General features: G+C 40.2%; 1 protein-coding gene across 1 annotated transcript; it reads left to right on the top strand.

Annotated features, from left to right (window-relative positions):
- The first annotated feature begins 9006 nt into the window (after nt 1–9006).
- On the top strand, nt 9007–13629 carry LOC122070594 (CASP-like protein 2C1). Its single transcript, XM_042634791.1, has 3 exons — nt 9007–9240; nt 9329–9467; nt 13188–13629. Exons 1-3 carry the CDS (start codon nt 9086–9088, stop codon nt 13437–13439), a joined length of 546 nt encoding a protein of 181 aa, XP_042490725.1. The 5' UTR covers nt 9007–9085; the 3' UTR covers nt 13440–13629.
- The last annotated feature ends 340 nt before the right edge of the window (nt 13630–13969 follow it).

Raw genomic sequence — 13969 nt, 5'->3', positions numbered from 1 at the left:
ACAGGAAGCATCCTGGGAGCGAGAAGATGAAATGATGAAGTAGTATCCTAGATTGTTTGATTTGCCAGGTATGTTCAATTTCGAGGAAGAAATTCTTGTAAAGTGGGGGGGATGTTACACCCGTGCCCCAATCCGATCTAATTTGAACTATTGCGACAGGCCTCGGATCGGAGATCAAAAGTACGATCGGGTTTTGGCTCATGATTACACATTACCAAAGGGTAAATATGACCCCACATGTTTGTGCATTGCATGCCTATCCAACTAGAGGGGATTCATACCTCCCGATCCCAGACAGTAAGTGACCTGACTCCCCACACTTGATTTTCGGCACGCATCAAAATTTTTGAATAGCCTTGAGCATGTCTGAGGGCAACCACCCATGCAAGGCCAACCATGGGATAGCAAGCTGTCTTGGCCACTGAAAACAAGCCACCGAAAGTAGCCTGGGCCTGAATCCGATGCCTAATTTCAATGGATTGATAGGCTACTATCAAGGTTCCACTGCCCGTGGGTCTCATCACTCGCATCGTAAATGGTTCTGGATGATCCCAAATCATCCTCCACACCTTCCTCTTGATGTGGACACCTTATGGACCTAAATGTGCAGGTTCTCATGCCCTGAATTTCATTTTAACCCGATTAGTTCAAAAGAGATCCAAACCAAATAGACCCTAAGGCCCACTTAAGTTATAAGTTGGGAAATGATTATTCATTTCCTCATTTCCCTTGTGCCCAACATAGGAGAGGAGAGAAAGAGGAGAGGAAAGAAGAAGAAGGGGAAGGGGATTGGAGGCCTACCTTGGTATTGGTTGTCGCGCTGTTTTCGGAATCGCTGCCAAAGGTAAGTATAACCTCCCATACCACTCTCTCTCTTCATTTTAACCTAGACAAAGCTACATATCTTGGTGTACACACCATGTTAATGTTATAGGATGAGTGTTTTAACCTCCCGGTGTTGTTACCGAGCTCCAACCAAGCCCGGTGAGCTCCGGTAACATGTAATGTCGAAAGATCAACTAGGGTTTCGATCATTTGATCAACATATCTCCCAAATGGCTCAGTGGAATTAGAATTTTCTTAGCTTAAAATGATGCTAGGAACATCCCTTACAAACTCCATGGAAAAAATCCCGACAATCAGACCCGAGCTGAAAAACCCCAAATTAGTTGGACTGACCTGAACCACCATCGGAAATAGCCCACTAGATCCACTGGGTCTGTTTCTGGTGGCATATTTTCTGTAGGCATGGAGCCTTATGTGCTTTCTATCACCTCCACCAGAAACAGGTCTGATATTTTCGATGAAAATACCCTGTTTCCGGTGGTTGTTTCAGGTAACATTGTTGTCATTGAGAGATAGTGTCTGTACATTTTGGGGGTGACTTGTGTAGGTCCCTCCCGATGTTCCTGATGCGTATTGATGTACAATTCCCTTTGTGTCTAGGACAGTGATGCACATGTGCCCCGAAGCCAGAATTGATTAGATTGATCAATGGCCTTACTTGAACCCTAAAACAAACAGAGATCAACAAGGTGAGGGATGGACTGCGTTTATTTTTTGAAATGTTTATTATTTATTAAATTTCTCATATGCTTAGAATTATATGTTTAATTGTAATTGTCATTTTCCGATCATGATATGAATTGTATGGAGATCTATGACGAGATCCCTTGTTCGACGTGACCGATGTGTTACTAGTGTCGTGATTGCCTGGAAGGCATTATCAGGGGTTTGCTGGGTGACCCATGGACGCATACGAGGACCGACAGGCTTCTAATCATGGCTGGAGTTTGTATCACTGCATAGTCAATGTCATTTTCAATATGAGAGATATAGTTTAATACGCCATAGTAGCATTTACCAGAATTAGTTTGTATTGTTAGGTGGATAATAAATAAATGAACTGCATAACGAACATCATGGACTATGTGTTTAAAATATGCAATCATGCATCATAAATTATTACTGCTATTAACTTGCTTGGATGTGTTTGACCCCACCCCTCACTGAGCGAGTTGGAAAGTTCACCCCACGTATACACCCCTTTTTAGATGATGATACAAGTACCGTGGTGCCAATGGCGGGTGACCCAGTATCTTCTAGGTCGGAGTATGGTGTGAGCGACTGGTGGATGCTAGAAGCAGAGGAGCACGATTAGGATTGTGCCTGCAACCTCTGTGTTTACGCCGCACTGTGAGATTGTACATCATATTTTGATAGTTTTGGGTATAAATGTGGATTTTATATTGTTTTTAGATTATATTATACGTTATGGATGAATGTAACAGAATAACTCAATTATCTCTATTATATTATCATTAGATTTTTTCCTCATCTTATTTATGATTCTGCTACTATACTCTGATTCCGCTACCTATATTGGTTTGTGATGCGAGATTGTGAAAATGTTAAGGTACTGCTATGAGAGATCCTGGTAGGTTAGTGAGATAAGTACATGTCTTACTCACACCGTCGGTATTCCTAATGGTAAGTTGGGTCTACCGGGGAAAGGGTGTGACAATGGGCATATCCCTAACACGAGAGTTTGTCCCGTAGTTGAGGAGCTTTTCCTCCCATATTCCCCTCGTCGCCACAAAAAGCTCCTCCTCTAGGATGCCATGTGGGCAAAGCATCGTTGGAAGGGGAAGGCATGGAGCATAACAGCTCTCTAACTCCGGCCACTACCCCATCACCCGCTCTCCTAAATACCAACCAGGGCCCATCAGGGCCCTGAAGAGCACTCACATTCGGGTCAGTGCCAGAGCTCTATTCCGCCAGCATAAAGGAAACCCACTACTATGAACAACTTCTAGACAACCTATAAAAGACGGAAGATTAGTAATTGTATTTGTATTTGTAATAGTGCACATTGAGAAGAGGAAGGAAGCATACCATGGTAATCTCATTCAACATGGCTCTCGCGGATATCCCGGCCTTGATCAAAGGCCGAACTTTGGAGATATGATCCTCCCTCCACTTCTTAGTGACAGGGAAGAATCCATGGTCAGGATCCTTGAGCCAAGGATATGAGAACCTCAAGTGCTCTTGAGCCCATGGTTGCAAATTTACACAAGGATAACAGTATTTGAAATCAAAGTAACAAGAAGAAATTAAGGTGAAGGCATACCTGGAGGATGTAGGCTTCCCCATAGAGACTGTGGTCACCAAAGGTTGATACATATGCATACGCCAAGCCACCCCCTTCGCACGTATAAGTCACGTCCAAGTCTCTGAACAAGGTTGTGAGGTGGACATCAATATCATCTCGGGTATTGTTAAACAACATGAACAGGAAGAAGGAGTAGTAGAGTAGACAAGCTTTGGTGGTCGAGTCAAAATCATGTCTGACGCGGACACCCTACCAAGTACACCAAATGTCCCAATAGATGGAGCATCAAGACAAGAGTGCGGAAACCTGTCAAGTTGTAGATATCCGTCAGGTATAGTGTGCCAGAGGTGGTGACTACGGTGCCACCAAACAGGATGTTAATCAAAGCATAAAAGTGGAGAGGAGTGATGGTTAGCTCACCCATAGGGAGGTGGAAGGCATGGGTGCTAGGCCCTTTCACATCCAGCCATATAACGAATCAGGTCAATGTCCATCTTACGAACATCTATGAGAGTAAGGCTGAAGAGGCTTATGTTCTGCACCCAACGCTTTAAAACCGGGCACAACTCATTATACCAGCCCCAAAATCTGCTTTGGTAGTCGTACTTTCCATAAGATGGCTCGGCACCTCCCTGAAAGATAAGCAACAAAAGGTTAGAATCAAGTCTTCTATTTATTACTATTTAGTCAAATTTTGACTTACTCACTGCCCTCAAGAAGAGTCACAGAGATGCTTATGTGTCCCCTTTAGGGTGGACCCCATATACCACGCTGTTGGCACATACCCCTCCTCTCTAGGCTAGACTGGTTCCGATAATCATGCTAGAACCTTCCCCCTGTGAGTGCATTCTTACTTCGTGGCCCCGCGAAATTTACGTGGGCCCGCAGGATATTATTTATAAAAAATAATATACACTAGTAAATAAAATATAAATACTGTAAATAAATTTAAAGAAAAAAAAAAAAGATGCATATGCTACATATGTGATATGATGTGCATCCCTAATGATGGTATAGAATGATTGGCCAAAATCAATCAAACCTGGGGTTGACCTTAGCCCAAATTTCAAAAAACTCATTGCATGACCTGTGGTATTGGTCTAATGACCCAAATACCTTTGATGACCCGAATTTCAAAAAATTCATTATATGGCCTATGGTATAGGTCTAAAATTACCCAAATACCCCTGGTACCACAATTCAAAAAATTAATTGCATGGCCCGTGGTATAGGTCTAATGACCAAAATACCACTAACAGCCCAAATTGCAAAAAAAAAATCATTGTGTGGCCCATGATACAAGTCTAAAATGACTGAAGTACCATTTGCTTGGTCTATAGTTGCCTAGAGTGGCCAAAATACCATACCCTTGCTTAGGTAAAATGCCTAGGATGGCCAGTTTGACTATGTACTATTATCCTAGTCTACAGTTGTTCAAAGTGACCAAAAGACCAAAATACCCTTAAAAATTGGTTAATGGGTCATTATCAATATGATTTATCTCAGACTAAATGGGCTACATTAGTGCCATAAAAATGTGAAATAGAGTCAATTAACGCCGTAGGGTTCAAAATAAAGATTCAAAAAATTTGGATTCATATGAAAGGTCAAGAGATGCCTAGGATGGGTAGTTTGATTGAGGTACCATTTGCTCGGTCTATAATTTCCTAGAGAGGACAAAAGACCAAAATACCCTTTCCCGGTCTCTAGTTGCCCAGAGTAGCCAATTTTGATTGTAACACCCTTTACTTAGGTTATGAGTGGCCCTGCATGGCCACATTGGCCTAATATATCAAGAGAATATTGTGTACTAACACTTCACAGAAATCACTCATTGAGAGTCATTGGATACCTTCCTTAAGCGACCGCTGATTAAGAACAAGATCTCAACCCCAAGTCAAATCCACTAGATAGGCTCATATTAATTTTTTTATTTAACAAGGTTAACCACTTTAGCTTATTAATTGACTTTTGACTTTCAACCGATTCATTTACTGATGGATTTCTCAAGTTTTTATTGATTGACCTTAACGTCCACATTTTTTGCATAGCACCTCCGCCATCCTTGAGTAAGATGATGGCAGTGCATGCTTTTAGGTGATAAAATGAGATAATTCTTTTCTTCGGTTGTGTCACAGGCCTCGGCCAACTAGGGGCATTTTGTATACACCAAATTTTGCCATTCATCCCGGCAATGATGATTTGGAGGAGATTTTGGCCTTTCGATATGACTTCGACTCAACTTAAAATCTAGACCCAAAACCCTAATCTAGCCCTAAAACCTTGATTCAACATAAAGCCCTAATTAGACCCGAAACACTAATTTCGTGTGGGATTAGTACATGGCCAAGCCATGCCTGATCTTGCGGCACTCAATACTAACACATTATACATTGACGAAATGAATCTAAGTACTCTCCAACAGTGGGGGAACGACATAAAAAAGATTACTAGACATCCCCAAGGTGCAATGGGTAAGATCTCTTCCTTACAAGTTCCAAATGATTTTAATCCGAGAAGAGGCTCGACACCCATACTGATGGATAGTACTCGGAAAGAGGATTTCAATGACGTATGATGTGAAAATCGAACCACCGGATCTCCTGGAATCACACCCAAAAGTTAGGATCCCTGAGGAGGGTACGATTGGCATCTATTGACCCAAGGATTTGGGAAATGAATATTATTTTTTCATAGCCCCACGACAAATCTGCGGCCCTACAAGTTTTTCCAAAGCCAAATCCCTCCAATTTGTGCAAGCCCGCACCAAAATTTACCATATTTGGTGGACCCACGAAATTTCACCCTTTAAAAAGGGGACTATTTCACCATTCCCAAATAGCCAATTGACCTACCCACCTACCCCTCCCCTTTAGCAACCACCAAGGAGTGTCCAAGTGCTAAAAAAGTGTCTCGAGCCTTCATTTTGGCCCTTGTTTATCCTAATCCTCTCCCAAATCAAAACTCTGTTGAAATATCCATTAGTCCTATCACCTCGATTCGTATGCCAAAACAAAAAAAAAAAAAAAAAAAAAAAACCAAAAAAAAAAAAATCCCAACCCGTAGGAAGCCTTGTAAAGATCCAAATAGTCTCGTATCCTCCAAATTCTCTGAGATTCCCTCTAAGATCTCAAAACTTGCCAAAATTCTAAAAAAATACCCATAAATTCCCAAAAATTCTCCAAAGCCGTGAAAGGTCATAAGAAGGCCAGATTCTTCGAAAAAGGAAAGAAAACGGGAAAATCCACCTCTGCTTGAGCCGGGATGTTTATTGAAGTTTGCAATAGCAATAATAGAGGTTCACCCCTTTCAACCCGAAATAGGGATCGAACATTGGTATAACATCTCAACTGAGTAGAAAAAATGTAGACTTTTAATCCATATGTTAGTGTGCATAATAAGGTGATACCAACTTAGTCATGCATGTGGTATAGGATGAATCGGGGGAGAATATTCATTTTTAGGCATATAATAGGAAGACAAGTTTAGTGCTCTTACTACTTTTCAGTGAAAATTGAATGGTTCTCATTCAACCCTGGTATGACCCGGTCCATGTGATTGTGGGATCAGTATGGGCTCACGGGACTAGTCAGGCTGAAGGCCTGGATACTCGAAAAAAAAAAAAGTATATAATTGGAAGACAGATTCAATTGGATGGAGTGGATGCTTAACACCTTCCCAATCCAAAACCTGACACTTAACCTCAGTTTTGGACCAAATCAATTTTTGGGCATTTTCCTTATGGATCAAGCCCACCTAATGGATCCTAGGCCCTAACCTTAGATGGTAAGTTCAAATCTTATGTTTCTCAATCCCCAACATTTGTCATCACCCTTAATCTTCCTTTTAGAAAACCCATAAGGGAAAGAGGTTGTCTGTGAAATAGGCTCCCATGTGTCTCTGAGCAAGGAAACGATGGTGCAGGGCTAGCGGACGTGCCCGAGAGAGAGCCAAATGATCAGAAATCCTGCTATTTCCCTTACAGGGATCCACATATATAGAGCAGGTGAGAAAATAATAATAATAATAAAAAAAGTCATACGAGAGGGTAACTGCACTCTGATATTGTGAGGAATGTTTTCCAAAATAATTTATACTTCTGCTTTTATTCATCAGAGTGATTAGAGAGTATTTTATAATTTCTATAAATGGAAGTATGTGAGGTCGTTGTTTATACAGCCTAATTTACCTTTCAAGTGAATCAATTTCTGATTATGCTCCCATATTGAGAATTGTTTTTTTTTTCGGTAAATATGTTCTGAATTCTACCGGCGTGCCATAAAGCTCTTAAACTGGTGTACTCTTGATCACTTGGCCTGTAATAAACCCTATTAGTTTGCCATCTCACACTCATAAATACACAAATAAGTATTCGCAACTATTTGTCGTAAGTTAAACCCTTCAGCGGTGGAAACATGACAACCAGTTAATATTTTCAATTTTCTTTTTCTTAATTTTTTATGTAATGGGAAAGGCTGGTTCTCTACACCGCTGATGTTTCCTTTGCCCTTCACATGAAAATTATAATTATTTTTTTATCTCCTTAAAATAATTATAAAAAAATAGGCCAAGATATTGCTGCTTGGTCACGTAACCCCTACACCAACACATGAGCCAATGAGAACATGCACAATCGATGGAATTTTTTTATTTCATATGGAAAGGGGAGGGATGGTAATTTTGCATGCTTTTGTCTAGGTACAATGGTTACATAAGCAGGCAACCTACTTTTTCCCTTAAAATATTTAAGGGGAAAAGAATTCTCCTAGTCTTGCGACCCTGAACCAGGGCTAAGGCCAATAGGGGGAGCACATAGGCATAAATAGGGGTGGGTATTTGGGATTTCACAGGAGATGAGGCACAGTATTGTGCGACTGGGGGGCACTCATTTCCCAATATTTCATGTGAGAAAGCTTAGAAAACCCTGACAGAGGACTTTTGTCTTATATATATTTATGGGAAAATGAACTCTATCTAGGAGTATAATGTACAGTAACGCCTCCTTGAATTAATCTCTCTCCTCTCACATGAAGTATTAGGGGTGTCAATGGAAAAACCCAGCCCAACCCTAAGGTCTCTTAACTCAACCCAAGCCTAGCCCAGCCTTAGGTCGGGCTGGGATATCTCAGCCCAGTCCCAACCCTATTAGGTTTGGCCCAACCCAACCGAGCCCTGATAAACCCTGATTGAACCGGGTTTAACCCAATCCAATCCACCCAATACCATCGGTTACTTGGTTGCTTGATCTTGATGCATTGTAGAGGTCGAAGATCAAAGTTTTCGTATATGTGTAGATTGTGGAAAATGAAAGACTTTTTTCTATAAATACCCATTAATAATTATTGATATATTTATATGATTATATACTTAATAAACATGGTTGGGTTGGATTGAATTGGCTTGGGTTGAGGTTGCCCAACCCAATCCTACCTTGGGCTTGAAAATCTCAATCCTAACCCACCCTATGGATTGAAATCTCAGCTCAAGCCTTGTTCAGAATCAGGGCAAACTAGGACTGATTTAGGTTGACCAGGCTTTTTTGACACCCCTATGATGTATTGTATCTGTCCCTCTAATGGGAGAAGAAAGACAAAGACTAATCGAACATGCAAGCATACACGTATGCTTTAGGACAGAAAACTCAAACCCCATATTTATTTAGGAAAAAAACACCTATCCGTCTGCGTTCACTACATCCACACATAGGGCCTGTTTTAAGTTGTAAAGGACGTGTCTGTGTATGGACAACATCCATTTATTTATTTCTCCAATGAGGCTTAGCTGAGCTGTCTTTTTTTTTTTTTTTTTTTTTTTTTAAAGGTAAATGCGTAGTTGAGCTGTCTGACACTCTGCCCTACAAAACAAGCTGCCTTTACTACTCGCGGGCACATCCATCCACACATACAAAAGAGAGAGAGAGAGAGAGAGAGAGAGAGAGAGAGAGAGAGAGAGAGAGTGGCGTTTGCAGTGGAAATGGAAAATGGGATACTGAAAGCAGAAGGTTCTCTTAGGTTCTTTGCTTTAGTGTTCTTAGTACTAACAGCTTGTCTGGTTAGACTAGACACACAAACAAAGTTTATCATTATCTCCGAGAGGAAAGCAACTTACAAGGACATGAAGGCATTCGTGTGAGTATTCTCTCTCTCTGTGAAAGATCCCTTTCTTGTTTTGATCCATGATGGGTTCCAATGGTTCTATTCTTGTATTATTCTGTAGGATATTTGTTACAGTGGAATTTGCAGCTGCTGGGTTTCATTTCCTTCAATTAAGCAAATGTTTAATCATTGCTTCGGTTGGGGGAAAAACAACTGGGTCTTGCCCCAATCTGGCTTGGCTTTCTTTCTTCTTAGACCAGGTATCTCTCTCTCTCTCCCCATACAACCTCGAACCCATGGAGGACTTTTAGCAACATATCAACAAACAACGTCTTGTGTAGCTTCTCTCTCTAATTGTTGCCTTTAAACCAAAGATTCGGCCCTTCTCCTAAACGGTCATAGCCCAGGTCTTATCCATAGTTACTTGGATAAGTGCCATGTCTCCAAGCGAGAATCCAACAGTTTTTGATATCTTGTTTTTCACACCTCTATCAGTGCCTCGTTCACCATGCCTCTTTTGAAAGTGTTTAATTTTTGCCTGGACACATGACACTCAAGAGAAGAGCCCAATCCAACCCACTCTCTCTCTCTCTCTCTCTCTCTACACTTACAACTCGAAACCATGGAAGACTTTTAGCAACATATCAAGAAACTGCATCTTGTGTAGCTTTCTTTCTCCCTAATTGTTGCCTCTAGGCCAAACCCTACATTATAATTCTATTAATTCATAACCTTTACTAATCAAATCATTTTATTGTAGCATTGATCGTTCTCTTTGCTTTATAATAATCTGGTAAACGGTTCCTTTCATCTCTCGTCCAGTCATGATCCATTTAAATGAACGTGACCCTTTCATCTCTCGTTCGGTCAAGATCCATTTAAATGAGCATGAGCGTGACCTGGCCCACCCATGGACCAGCCTTAAATGCATTGTGCCCATCTTGAAAATTGCCTCTTTATCAAAACAAGTTTTATTATTTATTGGACCGACTAATTTTCGAACAGCTCTAGAATCCTGACCATTGTTAAATTGGAAATATATTTTTTTTTGGGTGGAAGTTTGGTATAACATTTTAAAACCGCATAAAATTCGAACCAGACGGTTAAATATTTCGAGAACAAGAATGAAAAATGGATGATACGAGTTTTAAATATTTAGATTTAAAAATTATTGAACAAAAAATTAATAATTATATACACATAAATAGTGTGATCAACTCAAAGTCTAATTAATTAAAGAGAAAAGGATCGCTAACCATCTCTATTTCCTATGCCTTCTCATAGGTCCAGGGAAATCTCTCACCTGTTGTCTTGTGTACTCTCTAGTAGATATCCATGTATGTGTGGAAACGCAACCTTAAAATGATGCAGAAGATAATGAAAGAATAAGTGATGCACACAAATTTACGAGGTTCAACAAGATTACCTATGTCCCCGGTGAGATGAGATCCTACTTCACTATCAATGGAGAATATGGTTATGGTGCTCGTCCCTCACACCTCTCAGTATTGCTTGCATTTCAGAGAAAGAAACTATCGCTACAAATATATAGCGAAAAACCCTAATATGAAAAAGTACACAATTGCCCTCAAATAAAAAATTCGAGCTGGGGGTTACCTCCCTACACCCACTGCTATGCAGGGGGCCTCCTGCCAACCAGCTAGCGGGTCCGCCGTCCTACCTATCGAGGCGTTGCAACAGTACTCTCTGGGTTAAACTGTGATAGAATACATGACATCGTACACCAACATGTGTGTTCCCCCATTGAAGGGCATAGGGAATAGGGATGGTTAGTGTTCTTTCTCCCTTAATTAAATATTATTTTATGATATTTTTTATGAATTTAAGATTAATTCGAAAAACATAAGTAAAAATATGGCATGATAAAAAAATTAATTACAACATAAGTAGGTTTAAAATTTATATTTGCATCCACTAGTTTTTATTTTAAAAATATTTAATTAATTCTCAAAATTACTTATTGCCCTCGGGTTCTAGGAAAAGCAAAAAAAAAAATTCAACTTCCTAAAATAGAATTTGGATCCTCTCCATTGGTACCACTGAGGAGAGAGACAGATACAAAATAGGAGAGAGACACACAAACCTCACTGGTACATCCAACAACCGTAGTGCTGGAGAGAATCTGAATCCCCTAAAATACCCCAACAGTTCTCTCTCCATATTTTTCTCATTCTTTTTCCATTTTTTATTGGATTCCCCCCTTTCTAATCACATGTGTGGGACCCACCACCTCTTCTTTTTTTGTTTCCCCTTCTTCTTTCTCCAGAGAAGGCCACACCATCCCCCGCTGCTGCAACCATGTAACTCCTCACCCACCTGCAACACCTCTTCCCTCTCCCACTCTCACTCTCTCCTCCTTTGCAACCCTACCCCACCATGCTCTCATCAATCCCCATCCCATTGCTTCTCTACCCTCTCCTGTAACCCTGCGTCACCCCTAGCCTGTGTTCATCGATGTTGATGAGAAGTAACATGTTTGTGCGTTGTTGTATGAGAAGATCCTTTCTTAAGCTCTGACAGTTTCTCACCTACGCATGTTCCATAAGGGGGCAATGCAACATATGTGTTGCACCCTTTATGAAGTGCTCGTAGCCAATCATCTGTTTATAAATTGTTAAATCCCATCTAGTCCAATTATTGATAACTCAATTAAAGCTCTGTACCCAATCAACCATTTATAAATGAATATAAAAACCAATTAATTAAATGGACCAATCATGATACAAGGTTCTAAAATAAAAAATTCCATTTAAGCCGGATTGATTAGCACCCTTACGCTAGACCCAACTATTTAACCATCTGTCATTGAGCTAAGTGGAAACTCATCACCCGCAGTTCACATAATCAGACTAGTAGAAACCATGGTATAAATCTAAGATTTATCCGTCTGCTAAATTTAGCTCTAGAAATTAGCTATGTGAGTTGTCCACATTTATTGTACTAAGTGGTGGTGTGATCAGACTTTTCATGACATTAATTGTGTCAAAAATCCCTAAAAAAAAAAAAAAAAATGACATTAATTGTTTAAAAAATTCCTTAAAAAAAATTATGTCAAAAATTATTATTTTGAATACATCATTCACTTGAAGGATGATGTCGTAGATTTCAACTGCTGGATAAGTAAGGGGCCATCTAAATTAACCACGTTTCAAATATAGTGGTCTAACTCTCTCTAATTCTGTAGAAACGCAACCCTAAAACGATGCAGAAAATAATGAAAAAAATAAGAACAAACAACGTACATAGATTTACGAGGTTTGACAAGATTGCCTACGTCCCCGGTGAGATGAGATCCTGCTTCACTATCAATGGAGAATAGGGTTACAGCGGTCGTCCCTCACACCTCTCAATATTGCTTGTATTACAGAGAAAAAAACCCTCGCTACATATATATAGCCAAAAAACCTTAATCTAGAAAGTACACAATTGCTCTCAAATAAAAAATTCGAGCGGGGGACTGCGCCCCCCTACACCCCCTACTATGCAGGGGGCCTCCTGCCCCCCTTGCAACCCCCACGGCCCACTAACCAGCTAGTGAGATTACCGTCCTGTCTATCGAGGTGCTGCACCAGTACTTCTTGGATTAAACTCTGATGGAATACAAGACTAGGTGTAGGGGGTAACCCCCCGCTCGAATTTTTTATTTGAGGGCAATTGTACACTTTTTCAGATTAGGGTTTTTAGCTATATATTTGTAGCAAGAGTTTCTTTATCTGTAATACAAGCAATACTGAGAGGTGTGAGGACGAGCGCTGTAACCCTATTCTCCATTAATAGTGAAGCAGGATATCATCTCACCGGGGACATAGGCAACCTTGCCAAACCTCGTAAAAATCTATGTGCATTGTTTGTTTAGTTTTTCCATTATCTTCTGCATCGTTTTAGGGTTGCGTTTCTACAAATGGTAACCAAAATGAAGCAAACTTTAGTTACTTCAATTTTGCAATGTTGTCCAACAGATAGTCACATATGTGAGCTTTGGAACATTCTCAGCGGCAACTCAGGCTTCAGTTCTTGCCATCAGCGGAGAGAGTCAGTTGGAGTGGACAAAGCTGTGCGACAGATACACAAGATTCTGCTACCAGATCGGCGGTGCCCTCTTTTGTGGACTAGTATCTTTGGTCGTTATGGCTGTGATAACTTCAATATCCTCCTTCAATCTTTTCAGGCTCTATTCACACAAGCATTTCCTTATCCTTAAAGGTCGATAATGGTTTTATTGTCATTTATAATTTCTTCTATGTTAAAGAGTATGTGATTGTCCATTAAAGATATGGAGTGACTTTCAAAGACTTATTGTATCATTGTATGCATCTTAGATTATCTCTTCTGTTTTGCAACAAGAATTGATTGTGATGCAGCCACGTTAGAAGCAATAGATCGAGATGTAAGTTTCTTTAAGTGGTCCAATTGCCAATCTTATTAGCACTCACAAGATGTTATTCTTGGTTACAATAAGGTAATTCATATGTAAATTAAATGTCCAAATTTTGTTCAAGTTATATTGTGGGTATATTCCAAGATCTTGTCAAAGATTGCCACATGTTTGTCCTCCAAATCATCTCTGGTGGAAAGAGAGATGCATGATCATATAAGAGAGTCACCACCTAGATTATCTAGGACCCATACAAAACAAATATTGACTCTATGACCATTCAATGGGGAACTTGGTCAAACCATTGTAAGTTATGATTCAAGGAAGGAATTAGGAACCTCGTCCACCCGATGCAAATTGATCTTC

The sequence above is a fragment of the Macadamia integrifolia genome, unplaced genomic scaffold (assembly GCF_013358625.1).
Source record: "Macadamia integrifolia cultivar HAES 741 unplaced genomic scaffold, SCU_Mint_v3 scaffold952, whole genome shotgun sequence".
Taxonomy (NCBI): domain Eukaryota; kingdom Viridiplantae; phylum Streptophyta; class Magnoliopsida; order Proteales; family Proteaceae; genus Macadamia; species Macadamia integrifolia.
Note: the sequence above shows the minus strand (reverse complement) of the source record. Positions and strands in the feature narration are given on the sequence as shown.

Coding starts and splice junctions, on each gene's coding strand:
- LOC122070594 (XM_042634791.1), top strand. CDS start 9,086: ATGGAAAATGGGATACTGAAAGCAGAAGGTTCTCTTAGGTTCTTTGCT. Junction 9,241..9,328: donor AAGGACATGAAGGCATTCGT/GTGAGTATTCTC, acceptor ATTATTCTGTAG/GATATTTGTTACAGTGGAAT. Junction 9,468..13,187: donor TTTCTTTCTTCTTAGACCAG/GTATCTCTCTCT, acceptor GTTGTCCAACAG/ATAGTCACATATGTGAGCTT.